Source organism: Diadema setosum, chromosome 19 (genome assembly GCF_964275005.1).
Source record: "Diadema setosum chromosome 19, eeDiaSeto1, whole genome shotgun sequence".
Lineage (NCBI taxonomy): Eukaryota > Metazoa > Echinodermata > Echinoidea > Diadematoida > Diadematidae > Diadema > Diadema setosum.
In genome coordinates, this window is record NC_092703.1 from 287,187 (window position 1) to 311,727 (window position 24,541).

General features: G+C 39.1%; 1 protein-coding gene across 1 annotated transcript in view; it reads right to left on the minus strand.

Annotated features, from left to right (window-relative positions):
- The window catches only part of LOC140242866 (glutamate receptor ionotropic, kainate 2-like), a 41,655-nt gene that overhangs the window by 11,999 nt on the left and 5,115 nt on the right, over positions 1–24,541 (minus strand). The window contains exons 3-4 of the mRNA XM_072322612.1: positions 1,607–1,861; positions 859–1,034 (exon numbers count right to left, since the gene is read on the minus strand). Coding sequence (XP_072178713.1) covers positions 859–1,034; positions 1,607–1,861 — 431 coding nt within the window. The remainder of the gene's footprint in view (positions 1–858; positions 1,035–1,606; positions 1,862–24,541) is intronic.

Genomic DNA, 24,541 nt, shown 5'->3' on the forward strand with positions numbered 1-24,541 from the left:
TGACGTTTCATATTTATTTCCCTCTACTATCGATGACATTCCGTGTCACAAATTTACGAACCTACCTCAACAAAAGAGCTACTTAACTACACCTCTGTTGATGTTGTGAACGTAGTTATTGTAATTTCACTGAGTGTTTTTTTTTCAAGCGCAGCTTCGCTTGCTCGATTTTAATGTCTTTCACCACCAACACTAATATAACAGTATGCCCATGACAAGAGGGCCAGGAATATTAGCTCTCTCAGTTTACTTATCTCAGACTGCTGATTCAGCTGGGTTAGGAATAGCACGGTAAACATTAATGTTTTATAGCTCGATATTAGATGGTCTTATCAAAATCCTATGTTCACCCCTGCAGTGACTTCGTTGGGATAGAAGCTGAAAGAATCTTCAGCTCAGTTTGCAAGAATCTTCAGCTTATTGAAGGAGGCAGACTTAGCCAGAAGGAGAAGGAGAAGAAGATGAAGAAGAAGAATCTTCTTGAAATGTAACATAAAGTACGTCTCAAATAATCGTGACATCACCGGGTTATATCTAAATGGGACTTAAAGTTAAATCGTGTTATCAAAAGACACATTCAGGAACATGTCTGACCATCCTTATACTTTCAAAACGTCTAGCCGCCTTAAACACCCTATTTGTACCACGGTAGTAGATCAACATTTACAACTGATTGTTTATTCGAGGAAGGAAATAATTGATTCGTTCACAGAATAGAAGAAAACATTCCTACACACAAACAATGATAAACAACAACTTACAGACACACAAAAGGACATACACACACACATACATACACACACATACACCCACACACACACACACACACACACACACAACTTTGCACATTATACACACCTTTTCGAGTAAGGGACGGAGGTATTTTCGTGAGCAGTCTATGATGATATGACTGGCGCCAGAACTTTTAATTTTCTTCATCATAGCCCGCGATGTCATGGCTCTCGAGTCGTAGATGGTAATTCGGATGTCTTTCTTGAGTGACAGCTGGAAGACCCCTTGTAGTCTGGACAGACCTGAGAAGGTGGTAAGTGGTGCTTATGATATCAGCATCTAATCGACATTACAATCAGGACGCTTTTTCGTCTACTCTATAGTTTCATTTTAAACTTTTCTTGTAATCATCGGTAATCGACAGATATTTCGTTCATTACTGAAGGGAAGAATTCAAACATGATTAGGCTATATAGACAATCTTACGTAATGGTATTTCTCATGTGTGACTTTCATTAAATGTTATGCTTTGTAAGTTAGGATTGTATCCCATTACTTACGAAAAGGGTCCTTTTTGATAGGGTGGGCATACCGTGAAATATGGTGACATTAGTACCTTTGATTTTAGGAATGCAATAAATTGAATTTTGATCTTAATCTTTAGTCAGGTTTGTGTATTTCTGAAATATTCTACTAGAAAGGTTTATTCGACTTTTTGTGTGTGCGAGAATTTGATAATTCACAAGTCAGAAACGTACTTAATTATGGTACATCTATTTATTGAAAGATAAAAGAAGCTTGTATCTTTGATTATAATCGTGAGTGTGGAATATTTTACAGGACCACTAATTAGAGGTACTGACTAAATCATTACCTTCCTCGTCGTCATAAATAATTGAAATATCCTTCCATTTGAACTGTAGGACGAGATCCGAGAGGGCCTTGCTGATGATTTCGTTGGATGGGTACATGTTGATTGTGTTTCGACCAGGTTCAAGCTTGCGATAATCCCAGTGGGTCTGTATGTGGGGTACGTCCATCGAATCACAAACCGATCTCACCGCTATGGAGTCCTGGGAGGTGATTGGCCCGAACACTGTCGCCACGCCCAGTCGCAGCATGTTACACACTGTGAAAAAACACACAAAATCAGCCATATGTATGATTAACAGATATGTAAAAACACACACGTACACAAATGAATAAATAAATAAATAAATAAATAAATAAATGAATTGATATGTAATATATATATATATATATATATATATATAAACATATATATATATATATATATATATATATATAGAGAGAGAGAGAGAGAGAGAGAGAGAGAGAGAGAGAGATGCAAGAAATGTTTACCTTTGGGGGTATTTCATGAAGCATTTTGTCTGACCAAGTTGTCGGACAAATTTGCTCTCAGCCAATCAGATGCAAGGATTTCAGAAGCTTGTAAGAGTTTGTCAGAAAAATATCCGACCAAAACGCTTCATAAAATGCCCCCAGGTGGTGGAGACAGTATATAGACGTAAGATAGTATAGTATTCCACTGGTCTAGACGTAGCTTAGTTACTTTGTTCGTAAGCTTTCGGCCATATCATAGGCCTTCATCAGGATCTATGCAAACAAAGACACAGAATGACATAATGTGCCATTGTGTGTCAATGTGCCAATATCACTGACAATGGCACATTATGTCAATCTATGTCTTTTTTTGTATAGTGGAATACTATACTGCCATACGCCTTTATTTGGATATACTTATGATTGAATGATAGAAAGAAAGATAAAGATTTCCACGTATAGCATGGACAGGAATTGCAACAATATTACATGGTATCACATTTTCAAGAGGAGATGTGGCTGGAGAATAGGAACATGATATCACAGAAATTCACCCATTTCTACGAAAACGAGGGTTAAGGGTTCTTTCCTCTTGTTTGCATTGGCTTATTCTCGCAGGAATTAAAAAAAAAAAACTTGATCTATATAAAGAGAGAGTTGAGAATCATGTGTTATTTTATGTTTTACATTTTACCGTTGACTGTTTTGTATGGAACCCAGCATTGCTGAAACGACAAAAGTCATCAAAAGCTTGTATTTTGTCCTTTAATGCAGATTATAAGCATCCATATGATTCATTTCCACCCGTTTATTCAAATATTTATTTAAAAACAATCTATAGGCTGTTGTTTACACTATTCAAATCCTTGAACTGAGACTATTGCAGATATTATTCACGTTTGAGACACAAGACAAATTAAACACAGCAGTAGGCGGATCTAGGGGTGCGGTGATTTGAGAACGGCTGGGTGAGTAAAGTAAACTAGCCAGGTCTCATGGGCTTCTTGCACGTTATGCACCTTTCATTCCTAGCTTCTCAGATAAGGACAGGTTTCCGGCCGCTAAAGTCTGAATGCTTTTTTTTTCAGTCGTACGTAGTTTTGTTTGCGTTCCTGCGAGTGTTATTTTTTCCAGCTCAGTTGACAGAGTTTGACTTTTGACTGAATCAAATCATCGTGAGTGATGTGATCCTTAAAAGACGAGGAATGGCAGGACAGTAAGGGTCACGATAAATACACCATCAGATGTTTGTCTTATTTCTTCTGCCTATATCCACATTTCACTCGGATCCTGTTTTCCACCGTGCTGCACACGGTTACTTTCAGATTTGGCGTTCCTTTTTCTCATGCAATAACATAAATTGAAAGGAAATTAATATTATTCATGGAACTGAGCAGCTTATTTGGGAGTTCAAGCACACACATACACACGCACCCACACACACACACACACACACACACACACACACGCACACACACACAAATCGCACCTTATACATTGTTATATGCATAAATGTTTCCGTAAAACATTAACCTTTTGGGGGGGTGGGAAAATTAAATTTTGGTGTTGTTCAACTGATGCTTATAGGACATGGGTTGTGTCGTAAGGAATTGCACATCGATGAATTCACAGCGGAAATTCCATGAATAAACCCCTTGTCCATAGTATGCGATGTTATTTCGCATCTTGACAGGACGTGTATTCACAATCATGTGCTTTTGTGTGCATAATGTATATACACAAACACACACACGCATCCTACTCACAGAAGCACACTAATAATACACCTATTATTATTATGAAATATGTACGACATTCATGGTTACGTCTTTTCCACCCATTCTGCTCTTCTCGTTATCTGCAATATTTCTTGATGCTGGGTGCATCAACTTCAAAGACACACTTAGTCACTAATCGGCTTTCAGTAATTAATTCTCGATTCATTAGGGCGTGATGTCATGGTTTGTGAAAAAAATCAGGTCTGGTATCTCTCATCGTCCACTCTCGATGGTTTCCCAGACTTCATCCGAAAGTTAGAAGACCAGAAGGAGACCTTTAGTAGCAGCTCCCTTCCAACGCGTCTCTGGAGAAATCAAGTTGGCTCGAAAAGCCGTGATGGCGGATTTCATGTTACTCAATACTCCTTACGACTTGATTGAATATCGCCTTCAGAATGCGCTACTGATTAAGTAGCTATCTCCAAAGCTTGATCGCTTGGGCTACTTCGCCACGGGCTGTCGCTGTATTGTCAGTCACCGTGTATAGTGACTTCTGTATATCACGTTCCGGATTTTACAAGGCGTCACCAGTATTGTTCAATGAATTACAGCGTGTCTTATTCCCTTTGGGTGATTCGGAGCTGGACGCCAGTCTGAAATCTCATCCATGAGGCTTACAGACCGTTCAGAATGTACATGTGGGAGATAGGTACTTATAGAAATGCAGAAATACTTTGAGGGTCAAGATACACCCTGACCAAACAAAGACAAAGAGGAGAAATAGAATCTTTTTCACAAGGTGAAATTTGCAGAATTCTTGAACGTTGTGATTTGTATGAACAATTTGGGGCAGTCCAGATGAAGGAATATGTACTAATTTATAAATCAGAGAAGGTAAATTCTACACTTTGGTAATCACAAGTCTTGACCATGTTTTCCTCAAAGAGCTTAATTTCGTACTTGAAATGTTGTATAAACTATAAAGAGAAAATTCATTTGGGAAACCTGCTGACCAGAAAATCGTTATTAATAGTATTTGATCCTTGAAGAGGATTACATCCACAGTCAAAAAGACAAGGACCATGTCCTCACTGCTTCCTGTTTTGTTTTGTTTTTTCATGTACACCAAAACTCTTTGAAAAGAAAACTCTCTCCCGCTCGATTTCTTTTCAGGCCGATCCTTGAAAAATCAGGGTACTCTCTGTTTTCCGTTATTGTTCTAACTATCGACAACAAATAAGATTATGTTGTTACGACAATTAATGAAGAGATATTTGTTATAGCAGAGTCTGTTGTAGGCCCTATAAGACATTAAAATTTTCAATTTACTGTTTGTCTGCCAAACTATTATAACATTGCCTCTATTAGTGTAACATTTCGAGGGGGGTTGTCCTTTACCCTTTGCAATGTTTTTGGCAATTTACGATAAAAGTGTGATTTTATTAACTCTGGCCTTACGTAAACTGGAGAGGGAAGAGTCACATCGTTGTCGGACAACCAAAGATGTCAAACATAGAACCCAGAACACGTTTTGCAGTATCAAGACACTGAGACTGGACAGGCAGTGACTTAAAGGAAACCCGTAGAGAATAATATGACTTGATATCGGTTGGCTTGTGCGTCATCGTTGGAAAAAGAGATAAGATATGAATAAGAGAAACAACACACATACAAACAAACAAACATCGACAGAGGCAACCTCCTGTTAAATCCACAGGGGTGGATTGATCAGAAATCTACTGAGATTTTTTGCGGTCCAGGCAATGCATTTTGATTAGTCGAAAAATCCCTGTAATCGCTGGATTTCGAAGATGCAGACATTCATACAAAAGAAAGGAAATGTTCTGAATTTTTCACCGCTTTTTTTTTTCTTCTTGTAACTGACATGTATGCATGTCCTTTTAGTAATACAAGAGCACATTGCCATTTCAAATATTGAAATGACGCAGATATATTTAGCTGCCTGGAACAAGGATTTGAGGAGTATATTATGGAAACACAAAGGAGAAGAGAAAGAAAGAAAGGCAGGTGGGAGAGCGTAGACGATGTATTTATCTCCAAAGCTCCAGCCCGTACGTCGAAGATTACCGTTTATTCGCCAATGTATTTTCCTTGGTTAAGAAGTCTCTGATAATATGTTCTACATTAAGTAAATCAACTATATATGAGCACTAGTTCAAAGAAATATCGGCTGATAATCTTATTTTTCATGTTTCTTGGCAGGTTTACGGGAGTTACATGTGCCATTATGACTGCAAACAAAGAAGACCTTGGCAGAAGGAATTTCGTGCTTAAGTATATCAGCCCACATGTATAATGCGTACCAGATATAATATATGAAGAGCATCCTTTCTTCTGAATTGAAGCTAGATTTTTTTCATCTATATAAACACGGATAATACATAAAGTTTTAGAGCAGAGGTCACCCAGAAGCAAATTTCCTGATAAACATGATGTTCAAAAGTAATATAAATCAAAATATCTAAAATAGTTTGACATACCTGTCCCTATATAGCAGTGGTTTACACTGCAGAAAATGAATGATTCGTGTCAAATTGTGTTAGGAAGTATAAATTGGACACTTGTTTGGACGCCCAGTTCCAATGTTACAAAAGCATGTCTTGGGTCATTTTGTGTGTGTGTGTGTGTGTGTGTGTGTGTGTGTGTGTGTGTGTGTGTGTTGTATGGGAAATATAAAAACGGGTTTGTGGAAACGGGAAGACTACATCTCCATTACACCACTGAAGGTAAAGACACAAAAAGACAGCACAAACACAGAAATATTCGTCACGACAATCAGTCATTCGTGAGAGACGGGACAAATGATGCAGACTTCCTACACCTGCAATCTCCCATGCATGCGGTAAACTCGTTACACGAACACCTGACTGCCCTGCCCCTCCCCTTCCCTCCTCTTCTTCTTCTCTCCTTCTTCCCTTTAGTTGTAGGTGTTACTCCTTGTCAAGTAGGTAATGTCCTTCTCGCAATGCCATAAAAATGCCCTATGGACAACCCTGAGTCAACAGACTAAAACAAAAGAAATATACGACACTTTTTTATCTCATTTTCTAACCAGGTATTTCTCAATATCTGTGCTATACTGCCAGGAAACGTTGATCACCGTGTCGCCCCTAAACACATCCGACAGTTAGACACCATAAGATATTTTGTATAAATCATTCCATCGTAAATGTGGGCAGGTGAAGGGAAGGAGATGTGGAAACATACATATTGATATATTATAATTTAACTGACCCCGTGGGGAGATGGCGTACGGGAGAGATTTGGACATTGGCTTGTCGTGCCTAAAGGAATACCCCCTAATCCTCAAGGCTCTGTTGGTGCGCCCGTGCATGTGCATTTCAAATCCAAGAACTGGTTTCTACTGATATGAGCTCATGGCATCCAGTAATTACGAAAGCTCCAGCGATGCGTGAGATTCCGGATTGTCTACCAATATAATAGTACATACTTCCCCACCGCGTCTTGAAAAATGTAAAACCCTGTCTTGAACGCAACTGGAGTATTGTTTTGCCACAAAGCATTCGGGCAGAAACACCTTCACGTATAAAAGTTCAACATTTACTACATTGCATTCTACACTTTGAATGATTATGATTATAATATGCACACGGGATAACGTTACACAAAACGCGTTACATTTGTATTTTAGATTAAACATATTACTATCCAGTTTCTTCTCTTCGCTCTGAGTTTTAAGATATAGTAAAGCAAGATGTTTCCTTCCATATGATCGTTCAGTGCTGCTGATTATCAACAAACGTATATAAGGTTGATGTGACTTTTTTTTCTTCTTTGACTTGTTTTGAATCCAGCTGAGCACTAGAGCAACCTAGACAGACGGCTAGAATGCCATTCATCACCAATGGGTCCCCGGATGCTCCTCGGGGATCTCTGAGGAAGACTCTGCCATCGATATGTGTCAAGCAGACAACAGCAAGCACCTCATTTACGCCATTATTTCAGCTGAAAGAAGACAAGAAATATAGGCCAGACGTGAGCCACTTGTTCTGTTTCCCCCTTCAGCTGAGCCCATTCAAAGATAGCACGAACCGAACAAGATGGCGGATGTGGAGGAAAGGTGTAACGCTTGAGGTGTGTAGTAACCGGGACGAAACGTGCTGTAATTCACCCATTCACCACTTTCTGACACTTTTGTTTCCTGCTGATCACTCTCAGCGGACGAGGGGTTCACAAGTCTTTGTCCCCTTGTCTTTATTTCAAACTTTATTTTCAAACCTATATCTGAGGGAATCAAACGTCATTTCTATGCCTATAATAGAATACGCCATTACGATGGCAATAAGTGGAAAGAAATTCATATTGGCAACAGGCGGACTTATGATTTCTGTCAGTTACTTTGCCGGCTACACTTCAGACAATGATCTTCAAAGCCCGACTCAGGGTTTGATCAACCACCAGAAGAAAAGAAGAGAGGATAATTTTGTCCGTTTCTGGAAACTGTGTAGATTTATTATAGATTATCGTCTTGATTGTTGATTTTGTCTAAGTTGCATTATTTATTATTTCGACGTTTAATGTTCGCAGAATTCTTGTTCTTGCTCTTCGTAGTAGAGAAAATGAGGTCCGAAATTATCCATCATAATTGCTTTTGATGTATACCCTCTTGCATAAGCTTTCATAACTGAAAATGAAATCCTGAAACAGATCTATACAAAAAGGATTAACAAGAACAAATCCTCTCATTGAATGGCACTGCCTTGAGGAGAACGTATGACATTCGGATTTATAGCTGACGACGAGGTGTATATAAGAGCATTATCTCCAAATGGCGGTCACATTCTCGAATCATACCACTGGAGTAATGGAAACATGCTCCAGTGAGCAGAAAGCATTATGTGCAGTAGGTCTGAACGCATCACGCAGCTTTCATGACACAGACGACGTCGAGTAGCCCCAAGGCGCTCATGAATCAATACCAGCGAAATACCACGTGATGAACCATTAATCGCCTTCAAAAGTGTGACTTCATGACATACGATGCAAACACTAGCACAGTTTCTATTCCAGGTGATCCTGGAAAGAGAAATCAGAAGATGGGAAAGAGATAGTTGGACGGAATGGGGAAAGAGGAATGGGATGAAGCATGAAATAAAGACAATATCTGTCACCTCGATTAAGTCGGTAACAGCAAAGCAGTCATAACATGACCCCTGATGCCCCTACCTCTTTCATATTCGAATCGACAGGCGTTAAATTAATTCTCAGGCATGCTCCACTATCGATATTATCTCGCGCCTTTAATCGATGCGCGTAAGGCGGTCGTTTGAGATCGCTAGTACGTAGACAGATTTGGCGATACGTGGAAGAGAGAAAACACAGGTACTTTGCTGCGAGAGAGAGAGAGAGAGAGAGAAAGAGAGAGAAAGGGGAGATGGGGTAGAGGAAGTTAGGGGTCAGAGAGGGAGGAAGAAAGTGAGAAGGAGAGAGATAGATAGACAAAGATGGAGAGAAGAGATGGAGAGTGGGGGGGGGGGGCATTGGCAGACAAATCAATTGTGGCGTTGCTCCATTGCGGTCCTGCGCCTTAGTTTATCAACTTCAAGAACATGTGGGTCTATATGTGAGAGAGAGACGCTGGATTTATCATTGAATGATATGAGTAGAAAAGCTTGCGATGAACATGTAATGCCGTTGATACAACAAAGAAAGAGGGAGACTCCTAAGCAGAGAACCTTGTGGAACGCTACACTTGATAGGCTTCAGGGAAGAATCAAAGGCCATCAAGGTGGTATACTTGTGTCTAACCGTGAGCTAGTCCCTAAACCACTCAAAGGTCTTCCCCGTACTCACTAGTGACATATCTTTTAAGTCACAGTATTTCGTGACTGATTGTATCCAAGACCTTGGAGAAGAACAGACAGACTAACGGCATTATTGTGATCTTCAATGGCGGAAAAGTGGGATTTGATCGGCAATGAGAAGCAAACGGGTTACGAAGAATCATAAACCGTAGAAAACTGCAGCCAAACCAAACAGTTTACCTTAGTTTAATAAAACGCATATTGAGGCTCTTGAGAATTGAGCAGGGCAAATTATGGCAAAGCAAAGGAATCTGATCAGAGTTTAGACTTGGACGCTAGCCTGTGCTGAAAAAAAGAACTTAGGAAATCCTGACCTAAAGCAGAGCAAGGTTTTGTTTCAAATAATCTTACCACTGCAATAAAAGAATATAAAACAGCAATTCTGGTCAAAAATAAAACGAATGGGTACAGTTGAAGGTGGTTTTACGGATCTCAAGGCGAACAATAATATATAATCATTAGTGATGGACTAGGGAAACGCGAAACTCTAACACAGTTTGTCAGTGTCTTCACAGGAAAAGATCAAACTAGTATTCATTCCCTGGGAACTAGCATAACATTCACGATATTCCAGAATTAGTGATCCAGGAAGGAGGAGTGCTCAAGCAGTAGCAGGATCAATCTCCAAACAAAGCACCAGAACCTGACCAAATATCTCTTGAAGATGTTTGATCCAAAACTGGCCATATTGCTTACGGATCTATTACAGAAATCTATTGACAACTGAGTCTTCATAATCTTCTCATCAGTAGAAGACGGTTGTTTGTGCAATCTTCAAGAACGGAGACAAAGCCGCTCCAGAAAACTACTGACCTGTCCCTAAATGGAAGACGATTAATGATGTTGCTCGAGTATTACATCGCGGTAACGGGGCAAACATGGCTGTCTTGGATTTTACTGAAGACTTCGACAAGGTTCCACAAGAAAAACTTCCTACAGAATAAGCCATCATATTATCCATCGGTGGTTTAGACCTTTGGAGACTTCTTCCCATACAGAGAGAGTGGTTTAAGCAGGTAATATGTTATCATCAAACGAAGTCCAGTTCTTGGTAGCCCAGGGCACACTGCTCTGGTCTTTGGTATTTCCAAACCTGCTTAAAAACCAAAACAGAATACTCACAGATGATTGTTTGGTATAAAAATAAAATAAGGAACCACATGGAAGAAGACTCACTAAAGGGAAGATATGTTGTACATGAAGTTCAACGCTTCCAAGTGTCCAGTAATAATTTTCTCGAAAAAGAGAAAAAAAAAATCCAACAGGGGACTATATAGCTTCTGTGGCCAAGCCTTCTCTCATCCTCATTTGGGAATAGAAGTAGACAGTAAAATGACGTGGGTTAACCATCATCGGATATCAAACTTTGCTCATGCTTTTAAGACCAGCGTTAGTATGTGCAAGCTGTGTCTGGGATCCATAGGGTATGATAGGGAAAAAAATCAAAAACTTAAAGCAGTTCAAAAGTGGGCAGCACGCTGCAAAATATGAATCTTGCGAAGGGACAAAAGTGTTATAATGTATAGGTAAATGCAGAAACGATGCTGGAAACACTAGAACTACACCTGTACGGAGAGAAGACAGCCGATTAGATATGCGATTGCATGCCGTACACAATTCACTACATGGGGAAGAGTGGACCTTAAGCAAAAAGGCTGCGTAAAGGTGTCAACAGGGTCAAAGCCCAAGAAAACCCTACCAGTGTTCCATAGACATTTCTTATGGCAGTAAAGGAGATATGTAGGCCTACTGTGTAAATACCCCCTTTCCCCAAGAGCCCGTCGAGAGGAGAACGCACTAGACTATCAGGCTGTTTGGATCCATCTGTGTAGGCTTTTAGGGGCACAGTTTAGCATGCACTACCTGCCCAACGATATCATATTTAGAAATATGAGGAGTACCGCTCTGCAGACTTTAATTCTTATGAGATTCAAAAGAATCCAGTGGATAGGGTGAAAAGCATTGTGAATATTGAGAACTATATTCATGCACTAGGTCACTGAAGACCATCTTACCCTGCATATTGGTTCAATCTAATTTTCTTCGTAGGCAGCAATTGCTAGTTTTACATGGCATTTACATAGCTATTTCCGCAAAAACTAAACAAAGTGTAACAGTAAGTACGTATATATATGATGTACAGAAATATAAGGTGTTGTTTTTGGTTAGTTGATCGGTAATTACAATCCTGAAATAATGCAGGCATCCTAATGCGATTCTGCTTTTTGATTACATTTCATTTGACGTAATGCTGTTTCGTAATAGAGAGATTGGTGCTCGCATATTTCATGAATTTACCAGGCATCTCTTTCGCTTAATTAATTTGGCAATTTTCTTTTTCCGCGGCTTTTTAATTGGATCATTGCTAAATCGATGAACAGACACCGTTAGGTATCGAACTTATTTGTTGATTAAAGACAAACAAGAAGAAACATTTATCTGCGCCACGTTGTATACCATGAAATGGTTGACTCGAAATAATTAGTCAATCGGCGTGATAGTGAAATGATAAACGCTCTTTATGTGCAATGACGAACTCACTATTGTCAGTTGTCATCATTGTTCTGACCTGGATCTTCATCCTCGAAATCAATCATATATATATATATATATATATATATATATATATATATATATATATATATATATAGATATATATATAGATAGATAGATATTATACATCATTGCTGAAATATAATGAATGTTAGATTTGGTCAGATCAAAAGAGATCTTCATATCTCCTATTCCTTCGACACGGAACTCTCTGCCCCTCCTCTTAGTTTATTCTGTATGTTTTCGTTCTTTTTTTTGTCTCTGTCTCTTTCTTTTCCCTCTATCTTGTTCTTTTCAATCTAAATTCCGATCCTGATGTATTTTCTGTATGATAGTGTAGGCTTATGTCGTTGTCACCACACATTAATCAATTGTCCCTCCCCAAGTGTTTCCCTATTTCTTACTTTTTAATCTCTCACCCTCCCTCTCAATTTCTCTTTCCTCCTCATTTGCTAAACTATGAGGGGATCAGATTATTTCCTGTTCACAAACCTCTGCAGAAGACTGCTGCAAATCAGCTTCGGTTCGAGTAACTCGTCCATATCTCCCTCTCCCACCCTTACCCCATCTCTCCATCTCCCCACCCCCCCCCCCCCGCTCTCCCTCTCGCCTTCTTTATCTCGTGTTTTACGAGTTAATGCAAGCACAGGAAGAGAAGCCGTTCCTCTTATTATCGTCTCTTCGCGCCATCTTGACAACGTTCATTCCTCAGACCATGTGCGTTAACCCGTTGGCGTTGTGTCCAGTTGAGAAAAGCACGTGGATGTACGCGTTTGACCTTTAATCATGTTTAATTTTAAGTGGCACGTTTAACACGATAATTGTTTGAATGAGAAAAGAGGAGACTGAAACTTTCCACATTAATCGCAGACTGCACGAATCAGGACATTTCGTTCCTCCGGGCTGCAATTAGTGCACAGCGAGTTGAATCGCTGCGGATGGTGCGTTAGGCAATTGTGAAACACCGTGCACGATTTCCCACACAGCTCGACGACGCAGCTTCGAATACTGCAGTCACATGTTTTGTCTTGAAACACACCGGCAGTTGTGTTTGCGAAGAGTATGCATGACCATTTATCAATATCACAAAATCCTCTCGTGCGACATTTGCGTGCTGCTTCGCTGGGTCACATTTGACAGAGAGTCAAAAGGTTAAAACTTGACTGCATGATTGTAAAAGACATCATAATTCCATACGGTCTCCTAGTGAAGTAAGCCGATTTCTTAACTTAATTCCTCGCTTGGTATACCCTCAGAAATATCAACAATCCGCCTGAGATCCTATACACCAGGTTTGTATCACTCAGGATTATACAGCAGAACGAGTGTAGAGAATACGACCATTTTCTTCTGCTGACATTTAAACCGAAATATTCCCAATACCCATGTCAATGTGTTGGTTTCCCATGGCTTGGTTTGGTCTGTATGAAGAATAACAAATCAACTTGATTACTCCGTCTGAATATCTTGCAGGACTGTATTCAAAGGGCCAGTGACCTTAGTGTTGCAGTCTCAATATAGACAGCAGCACTGTGATTCAGAGAAAACTATTTAGGGACCAGAGTCTGTAGATTCTGGGTTCGAGGCTTGCCCAGCCTGTGAACTCATCCTTGGCCAATGTCTCTCAAGGCTACTTGACGATCATCTAATGCTGCAAGCCAGTTTCCTCAAGACGTGCAGAAATAGCATTCTTGAAATCAATTTAATTTGTGAATATACTGCTAACATTGTCATTAAAGTTATTGATATTAAAATGATTATCATAATGACTATTATCGCACTGGCTTTCGCTACAATTGCATTTTATCATTTTACCCCCTAATCGACCCATAAGACAATTTGGTCGAATGCAGAAATATATTCAAGCATTTCTAGAATCTCAGAATAAATGTCATTAGAACATTATCAAGCAAAAGTCATAAGAAATACATTAAAAAATAATTGTAAGTCTTCAAGTTATTTTAAACCGTTTCTTGTTATGATAGAACGTGGGTAACATAGATTGTGTACTAGCGCAAGGTGTGCGTTCAGGCCTACATGTAAGACGACATGGAGTGAAACGGAAAGATTTCTGCACTGTGTAGCCCATACACTCAAGTCATGCTTGAGTTTCTCTATGTGCATCGACCGTTATTGGGCAAGATTTCTCTTCTGCTGATTCCAAATAAATGGAGCTATGAAACTCAGATAATGCTCGCAGGAAATACTATCATTAAGCTCCATCAACTACTGAACATCCTCGTTTCATGAATATCATAAGAGGTATATTGTCTTCCCGAACTATCATCAAGGTTCGACCATATGAAATGAAACGGAAATCTCTTGTCATATCATGGGTTTACGTATACAATGTGCATTGCTAATGCATTGAATGCCTTGTAATTTATACGGTGATTTAGATTGGAAATGCTAGATCTAGGAGGCTAAGTGAGGGAAGGCACAAACAGTAAAGGGGCTACAATATTTTATTCTGTATGTCATATAAAATGAGGGAAATAGATTTAGATAGTGAATGTTGTTTAAAGGTCACCTCCAAGGGGTTGACATAAATAATAAAGTGACTGTTGTCAGCTTCATGTTACTTCGTTTGTGAAATAAAATATCGAAGAACTGATTCTTCGTCACAAGCAATGATGGGTGCAGACATGATGTCATTTTCATTTCCATTTCTGCAGCATTTTTATGGAAAGCACATTTTTCACTGACAAGAATATAAAACAATCAAACAACGGTACTCTTTGCCTTTAAATCCTGCATTCGAAAACGTGAATAATACTGGAAATCAGATGTAATCCCATTACCTATAACAAGAAAACAAATTCGTTGAGTCAATTTCGTCTAAAGAAGTGATGGAGGGATATACACAGGCGATTTATTATTGAAAAGAAAATTCGTTTATAGTTAACGGAGCTTCGAGTATTGATCATTTGGCTGATATGTAAGAGCATCCTTGATGGTGTTACCTGCACGTTTGAGCAGATAACAAGACATCACTCAAACTAAAGTTTACTACTATCGTCTCCTTGGTTTATCGGCCTCAGAGTCATATAAGAGTCATATTACCTCTCAGGGCTCTGTAGCGTAGAATTAAAGATACAATCAAACACAAGTCCGAATATGAACTGTAAGTTAAATATTAGCCAATCAGAATTGAGAATTCAAAGGGTTATCTTTTCGATTTTCTGACTTATGTTTGATATCGTCTCAACATTTATGCAGCATGACTTTGATGTCACAGATGTACGTTTCAATCAATTTCATTTCATTTCATCTCATTTTATTTTTTTTTTCGACATTAAAGATACATCTGTCAAAGATATAGTTAAGTTTACAGTGTGTACAGTTGCCGACCAAAAAGAAGCTAGAAGGCTTGTTTAAAAAGGCCACTATACGTACAAAATCAACAGATTGACAGAGTATGAATAAATAAATATATCATATCATATGATATCATATCATATCATATCATATCATATCATATCATATCATATCATATCATATCATATCAGAGCATGATACGAGGGCATGATAATATTGTGATAATGGTCTTTTAAAGAAGACATGATTGATGAGGGGGAGAGAGTAAAAAGGAAGAAAAAGTAGCAAGAATTACATAAAGAATTAGATATCAAGATTACGGCTTACTGCGACAAAAGATAATGCTTCAAGTCGATTTTAGATTGTTTTGATGATTTAAGCTATAAGAGTAATGGTTAATTGTTAAAGGGTACATAACCGGGTTAAGTTGTTCCGCCTCAAATCCAAATAGAATCCACGAAAGACCAACAAGTGAGAATGAATATGGGCTATCCAGCCATCTTCTCACTGACAGAAAAATGAAAGAAATTAACAAGAGTAGGACTCTGGTGAAAAAAAATAAAATAAAAGTTTTACCCAAGTGCCAAAGCAGGTGAATCAGACTACGCGTGCTATCTACGTGGGGTACAGTATATCACATTTTCATGCTGACACGACGTAGCGTAAAAATCGAAAGAAGCAACCATATCTACAATTTGTCGTAATAAAGTGAATTCGAACTTATATCAGCTTGAGGTCCCCGTAAATGATCTTCGAGGGGGAAAAACGGTTTTCAGCATTGCAATATCCTTGAAAATTTGTGTGCAAGAGGAGAAACATTAGAATGAAATATTTGTTCGTGACATTTGGAAAAATCATATCTCACAAGATTTTATGACAAAGTTGTAAAAAGGAACATTTATCATATCATATTCAAGTGGTAGTCACCATTTTATACAACGACGATCTCTTTTTAATATTGCAATAGGCTTTCAATTATAACTCACACAGACCGCTATGGTATGCTTACTCCTCTCTTGAAAGCATGACCTCTAAAATGTTAATGGATCCTCTTTAGTGCCATATCTGGATTGACTTTTATAACATGACACTTGGTCATAAATAATTGTTGAATATGATAACAATATACAATATGATAGATATTCAAGAGACACAGAGTGTTTGATAATTTCTTGTGTTCCGTTCTGTCTGTGCGCAAGTTTGACAGAGGTATGAGGGATCAGGATTCTACATACAGTGGAGTTACTAAATTCCGTTTCGCGGTTGTTGTTGTTGTTGTTGTTGTTGTTGATGTTGTTGTTTTATTGTGGGAAAGTTCGCTCATTTAGTGAAACAATTGCTTCATACTAAAAACAAATGCAACGACATTTATAGTAGAGAACAGTTACTGCAGCCTTCCAGCAAACAGTATAGCTAGATAAACGGAAATCCAAAATAAGAAATATTGTAATGAAGTGTTGGGAATGGAAAGGGTACGGGGACTGCAATAGGTAACATCAGTGGGCGTCATGATCATTGTATCGTGTCTTCTGGTGGTTCCCTATCCATAGAGGGTCGACCGACATCTAAAGCTCTTCAGGTGCACAGTGAGCATGGTGAGTAATCACAAAGTCTTTTAGAAATGCAAAAACCAAAAGAAACCCATATCATTCACTCTTTTACATAGGAAAAGGGTAGATTGCAATCCTTTTAACATTTTAATCCCCAAAGACAAAACTGTCCCCCCCCCCCCAAAGAAAGATAAAATAAAACAAAACACGTTTTCAATAGAAAAACAGATGGACAATAAATGGTGAGCATACATCAGAAAGGATCTACAGCAAATATTAGAATACATGAAAGAATCGAAGCAACTGAAACACGAATGATATGGAAGAAGGAAAGATGTGTGGAAGAGAGATTACAGAGGCAGGGTAAACAATTAGAAAGGATTAATATTACGGTTTGGACTCTGAAGCCGGTATATGTGATGGGAAATTAGAACTTGACTGATAATTAGGAACATACCGGTCTATGTTTGATATGTAAAGTTGTCGAGAGTTGATCAGAAGACAGATGTTTAATACACAAACACAATCACAGACACGCAAGAAAAGTTTACTTCTTGAACATACTTTTGTATTTCAACCAAGCGACAGGGATCGATACCTTGTCACTCGTCCCTGGAAAGGAGAGGGAGAGGTATGGAGTGAGGTACAACACTTTCAAGTACGGGAGTGATTCTGCTTGCTCTATTATTCCCAGAATTTGTCAGGAGTGAAAGTTCGATCGGCTATGGTGCTTGTGCCGCTCTTCAAGGGAGGCCAAGTACGTAATGATTAACATGCACGACTTCCTCAGTGGCATGTCCGTACCTCTTTCTCTCCCATCTCACGTTTGAATGTGTGCTTGAAAACAGCATAGACCTGAATACACTTTAGCTCCACTACCTATAAACAGTGCGACACTTATCTGAACAAACGACACGTAAAGGACGGCCAAGTATTCGTACTCGGTTCTACGGAAACGTCGCCTTGTCACTCTGAAGAAGGACAAGATTCCGAAGGGCCAGTTGCGGTATCAGATGAAGGAGAAACTTCCACTTTCAAGTTTAGATTTGAGGCTCTTTCATCGGTATTGCTGAGCTTGTTTCACCTGACTAGACTAACTTTTAGGCGTTTCTTGTTTTAAATTCGTGACAACTATAGGCAACAGGTGTACACACGGTGACTTTGTTTCATCAAACGTAGTTACCTGTAGCTACCCTAATATAGATGGAGATTTAGACATTGAAAATGGGGGGGGGGGGAATTAATTCTTTAACTTTATCACTGTTTTTCCAGAGGCGTTACAACCTCACTCCACCATTTCTTGGTATCCATTTACACACACCCAGGATCACAAGGAAAGTCTGGAGTATAGCATCGCCGACAACATAAGTAGGCATATTTGGATCTTGTTGATATACTATGTTGCTCGCGAGTTAAAATGATTGCATAAATTTCCACACACATAAAAGCAATGTTACTCCCATCCATGTCTGTTTTATTACATCAGTGCAAACACATATCTAAATAGTTTTCAACATGAGTGCATGTTTGCTTTGGTCGCCCTTTATGTGTGACCCGATCATTTCACTCCCTTGCACACCAAAGGTGTGGACACCTGGAACTTAAAACTGGAATAATCTACGAGCGTCTGGTCGGAAAACGTGAGAGGTTTGTGTTAAACGTGTTAAAAGAGATCAAAAGGAATGGTGTCATTAAAAGCCCACAGCCCGACTATAGAGGTCTCAGGCTCCGCTCTCACTTTTGTAAGCACTGCCTCTCTTATCTCTCATTTTGAATTCGAAAAGTGGTTGAAAGGACACCTTACCAAGAGCTAGGAATACGCCAGTCTTATGACGTATTTCATCCTACTGACAGGCAGTCCTGCGTTAGCGTCTCATCTCCGACCTGTTTACGAGATGTGCTGGAATAGATGCATCATTTATGAAGAATCACTCTATCGCCCTACTATTCTACTATCAAGTGTCAATATAATACGTCTGGCTACCGGCTCTCCGTCTCTCTCTTTACCGTTGAAAGTCTTGCTTTTATCTTTTACATACGCACAACCCCACACATAAACACACACAGACACACAAACCACACACCCACACACAAACATACAAACCACACACCCACGCACAAACACACACAGAGACACACGGAAACATACACACACTCACGCATATTCGCATTTGCAAATCTCTCTCATGTTATTTGTCTAAAAAATAGGGGGGGGGGGGGAGAGGGCACAGTACCTCTTATATCCAGTACACTTCAACGGTAGAAAAATCACATATCTAAAATGTATCAGTTCTTGGGAAAAATGGACCATTTTATTTCTGACTCTTATTCAGAGAATTATTTCCATTGCTTCATATATCAGGGATAAATTTTCTCTGGTGCCATTCATATTATGATAAGTCATAAAATTATTCAAAGCCAATCCCTAAGACAGCTTTAAATCTACACTAGACGATCAGTAATTTCCACAAAGCAGGCACAGATCGAATACAGACATCAGCCATGTCAGTGAAGGCTTATCTTGTATATTTTGTGCATCGTTAAGTTTACATGGTCGGCGAATTCCCTCGCGCAGAGGTCATCATTATTAACAAAAGAGAAGAAAACTATTCCAATAATCAAATGGACGGTTTTCTCTGCAACCTGCGCTAACTTCAGGCTTGTGTGTGCTACTTGTGCAAATGGCTGCTTTTCACCACGATACTGCATTTATACATATCATTATACATGGCCGCATCCTTAAAAGCATGGAACCTAATTGTCCTAAAATATTCAGCACTCATAAGACGTTATCATTTGATACGAGGGGCAGTGAGTCCGTCTTGACATTTGCTCTATTAAGGCACCGTGCCAATGGTTAGCTGGCACCAAATATTGCTTTTCCGACCAGGAAATGAACGCATCAATTTCCTTCGCTAGCTAAATCAAAAATAGGGTGCGCTATGTGTCACGTTGACGTCAACTTTTATCTTTTATTGAACCTCGGCTTAGTCCAACGCTTCCGCCTCCCACCCTAAATGTCAGCAAAAACACACAAATCCGAAAATACATTCAGCGCATCTCATTCATGCACAATCCAAACTACCATATTTCACCCCTTAAGAAATAAGAAGCAACACAGCGATAGAAAATTTGCCAGCACATATCTCACCCAAAACAAGCGACTCAGATTGAAAGAGAAAGCCACAGAACATTGTTTGCTTGTTTTTGTTTTTTTAAAGTAAGCATTTACATGGACATCATTATTTCAAAATGGCGTATGTTTTCAGGGTTTTTTTCCCTTATGTCGAAAGGTTATGTTTGAAGAATTGACTCGCAATGGGCTGTTCACTATAAATAATATAGGGTCTCTTGTAGGGTGTTAGTTATGACTACATATGGAAATTGGTTTCATCGGAGTGTGGCTCAAGCTTCATGAAACATTGATTACATTGTGTCAGACAGTCTGCACGTATAAGGGATGTATTTTGATAAGACGTAAAGACAGTGAAATGTCGTGCCAGCTATGATTTCATGGTATTTGGTGACAAGCTCGCGCATTTGATCAAAGAATCTTCCATTCACAGAAAAAAAAAAGAAAGTTGCGTCATCAGTTCTTTCCTTTTGTCTCACATTTAAGGTAGCATGATGATGGATACTCTCCCTGAATAACTGAAAAAATCTACAATTTCGTGCCCCCATTGATTTTTCAATCAAATTAATTTTGATCTCGATCTGCTGTCAAGCTTTGAGCACACGCTCGCTGGCAGCTCGATTCAATCAGAGTCTAAATTGGAAGAGCGAAAGCCGAAACCAGCCCTCATCAGAGGCTCCTCAAACCAAGCCTTGGTTGTCGTTCACGTTAGACCTCGTTCATAAGGATTACACTTATTTCATCCGTTCTCCACCCTCTTGTCTTCCGCGTGTCTCTCGATCAGTCTAACTTCTGGAGGACCTACCCTCCGTTATTCCTCTTCAGCTATTAATTCTCTTAGGCCTTTCTCCCACATCCCCCTATTCCCTTCCTTCCTTCCTCTCTCCCCTCTCTCCCTTTCTCTCTCTCCCTCCCCTCTCTCTCTCTCACTCTCCCCCGAAGATCCCCTTCTCCACATCCCCTCCCTCCATTCCCCTCTCTCCATCACTCTCTCTCTCTCTCCTTATCTCTCCCTCTCTCTCTTGTCTCTCCTAATCCCCTTCCCTCCCTCTCTCTATAAGTAGAATCTTTCACCTCTGTTAACCTCTTGATGGTGTCTCTCCATTACTGCATCACATTATTCCATTATGATATTTTATCAAGACTATAAATCACTAATAGCCAGATGAGATGGTTCTCACTATCTCAGCTTCCCATTATTCCTCTCATCCTCTTCATTCTAATCCTCCATATTGATGAAATGCGCTTTATCTCCCTGGAAATCTACAAATCCTTCAAGCTTTACCGTTTCCTAGGTTTCCTTCTTATTTTTTCTTTTGTTCTCTTGGTTTTGTTTCGTTTGCATTTATTCTGTTTCTCAAGTCAAAACAAAAATTAAAGAATTACATTATTGTAAACATTCGAACAAAACATGATTAAATCAAGAAGGATTAAAAGAAAGTAGAATGTTATACTACGTCTTGATTATTGTAGTATGTTTATGAAAGCATGAATTATAAATCATCATATTATCAATTCTTTCGCTTACATCGTCAATATTTGTAAGGACTGTTAATGACATTGTCCATATACTTCGGTTAGATTTGGTAATTTTGTCTCTTCATGCATGAAAAAAAAACCAACATATTTTGTAATCTATATTGGGTAACCGCAATGCGTTTTTTTTTTTTTAAGATATAAAACAGAAAAAACAAAACTTAAAGAAACCGTCTGAAAACTCACACTGCTTGGAAGACTCCTTTCGAGACAGATTCTTTACAGTCTACCTCGATCAGTGGGAACGCTCAAACATGAGGCTGGTAGAGTGCGGTCCATTAATTTTACGAACAGGCTGTCTGTGGGTATGACTGGACAGGGGAATTCCAGACCTCTTGTCTATTAGACCAAACCCTGAGAGTGAGTCCAAACGGTCCAGCCACTGCCAAGACTTGGACCTCTTTCTCTCGTAACCCTCAACCCAGCTTGCTAGACGCACCAATTACATAGAAGTGTGAACCGTGTATTTAAACATAGTGTGCTGCCCTCCATCGCGTCGTTAATAGACGACATGTATGAACCGCCATACGTGACGATCTGTTGTGACGTACTGTGACGTTCAGGATACATTGCATCTTGAGAACTGAGTGTTCCTGGTCAAACTACCGGATGAACTAATGTTACTTGGATGCATCCTAGCAACGCAGACTATGGCGTGGTCAAGTGAACCAGAGACGCCGCGACAGAAAGACCAAAAAACCTTCTTCACCTTCAAGCAAAAGAAGCAGACTTTAAAGAGAAGTAATAAATTGACTGAATAGTCACACCCTTGAAGGGTGGGGTATGATGTATAGAAAAACCAGCGAGTCAACAATACTTATAGTTAACACGAATTATTCTAGTTGAAGACTTGGTAGGGTAAAAATCAGGTGTGTGCGGTTTTTGTGTCGCCTTTATTGATGATTAAATGGAAGTGCATCTTAAAAATGTGTTTCTAGGTCTGGTATGTTATATATACGTTTGTATTTATATATCTTTTAATTTTCTTGCATTGATGAACACAATGAACCAGTAAAATATGGCCACTTTAGAGACATGTATCACAACCGTGATAAAAAATAGCAAAAAAAAAAAAAAAAGCAGAAAGAAAAGAGAGACGAAGAACATGACAAGGTTGAAGAGAGAGAAAGATTAGAGAGTCAAATAGGGCATAAAGTGTCAATTGGACCGTGGTCAACATCCAAGCAGAAGTGATGGATGACATGGAGACCAAAATGAAAGAGAGAGAAAAAAAAATACAGATCCATGAAGTGAGTCGCTGCATCCAGCCTGAATGCATCAGTACGTTACACCTCTCTCGTCCTCCCCTCCCCCTCCCCCTCCCCTCTCTCTCCCTCTCTCACTGTTTCTATTTGTTTTCCTCTTGTGTGAGTCCCTTCGTCAGTGAGAGAGAGGGAGAGAGATGCCCGAGCGGAACCTCATCAATCAAACGTGCACTTACCTCTGAAAGAAAGGGGTAAGAGAGCATATGAGACTAACAAAGAATAGAATAATGCAAATAATAAAAAGCATATAATTGCCAGGTATCTTCCAACATCTCTAAGGTGTTAAAATTGGCACGGGACAAAGGCAAACTGGGCGATTTTTGGTTGTTGAGGGACACAGGATGGGGAGGGGGGTGGGGGTAGAAGAGGAGGGAGAAGACAATAAATCAAATCGCCTTTAATTCATTTATGATGTATCTACCTAACAGCAGGTTTGATTCATTTTTCTTCCTTTTTTTTTTCTCAGAAAACTAAAATTACGACTAAATCGAAGATTACGTTCGTGTTAATTTCATACAAAGTCGGTTTGATTACACGTTGCAGAGTGCATTATATCATATCATGATATATCGTTATTAGTTCATATATCCATGTAAACAGGAAAGGGTCAGAAAGATCCTACTGCATACTAGTACATCTTCCCGTACCTCTCAACCGTTTCGGGGTTTTTTTCACACCCACCTCACGTCTGACAGTGTCGGAGTGTGAGCATGATATCCATATAACCGCGGTTGAAATAAGTACCTCATCAAAATTTCAACGCGGAATATTTTTCCCTTTTTTATTGTTTTTTTTTCTCTCATGGAGAGGACGTTGACGTTGCCTGTAGCGAAGAGCGATAAGTCGCAATGTCATATTGAGACCGCAGAGATCGTTCCTTAGCCCATCTTCACTTATGGTAATATCCATGGTTCTCTGTGCTGCCTCCCTATCAATAATGCACACCAAGCTTTTGTGACGTGACACAAAATATGAACCACTTCTTTTTTTTATAGTTTTTATTCAAGTTTGAGTGCAGCCCACAATAAACCAACATCACAATGTATACATTTGAATTGTAATACAAAGGTATCCCGTTGGTGTATAAGAGAAAATAGACATTAGGTGATTATATTAAAATTCAATTTATTTTTGATGTCCTCATTCGCTTCACTAGTGGAACAGGTCACCTATCTGTGATAGGTGATCAATGGCATTTTCCAAGAAATCCACTCATACTAAGTTTCCTGTTACAATTGATTGATTCACCCAGGTCTCCCTTCTCTTAGCAATTTATCATTATCGTTTTCTCAGCTAATAATAGGAAGTTAAAAATATAGTGGACTTAAGATTGTACACACACAGACTCATAGGTGATCTGTCTTTGAAGAGTTTATCGCAAAACGAGCTTAATCCATTTTCGTGAAGGTGAGATATTTGAGATTACAGCTTTTAATAAACAAAGAAAATAATAAGAACATTATAGGATTTTTTTTACACAACTTCAAGAATATTCCTTGGTATGTTATGAGGTGACAATAAAAAGTTTTATTTTGCTCTGTCTGGT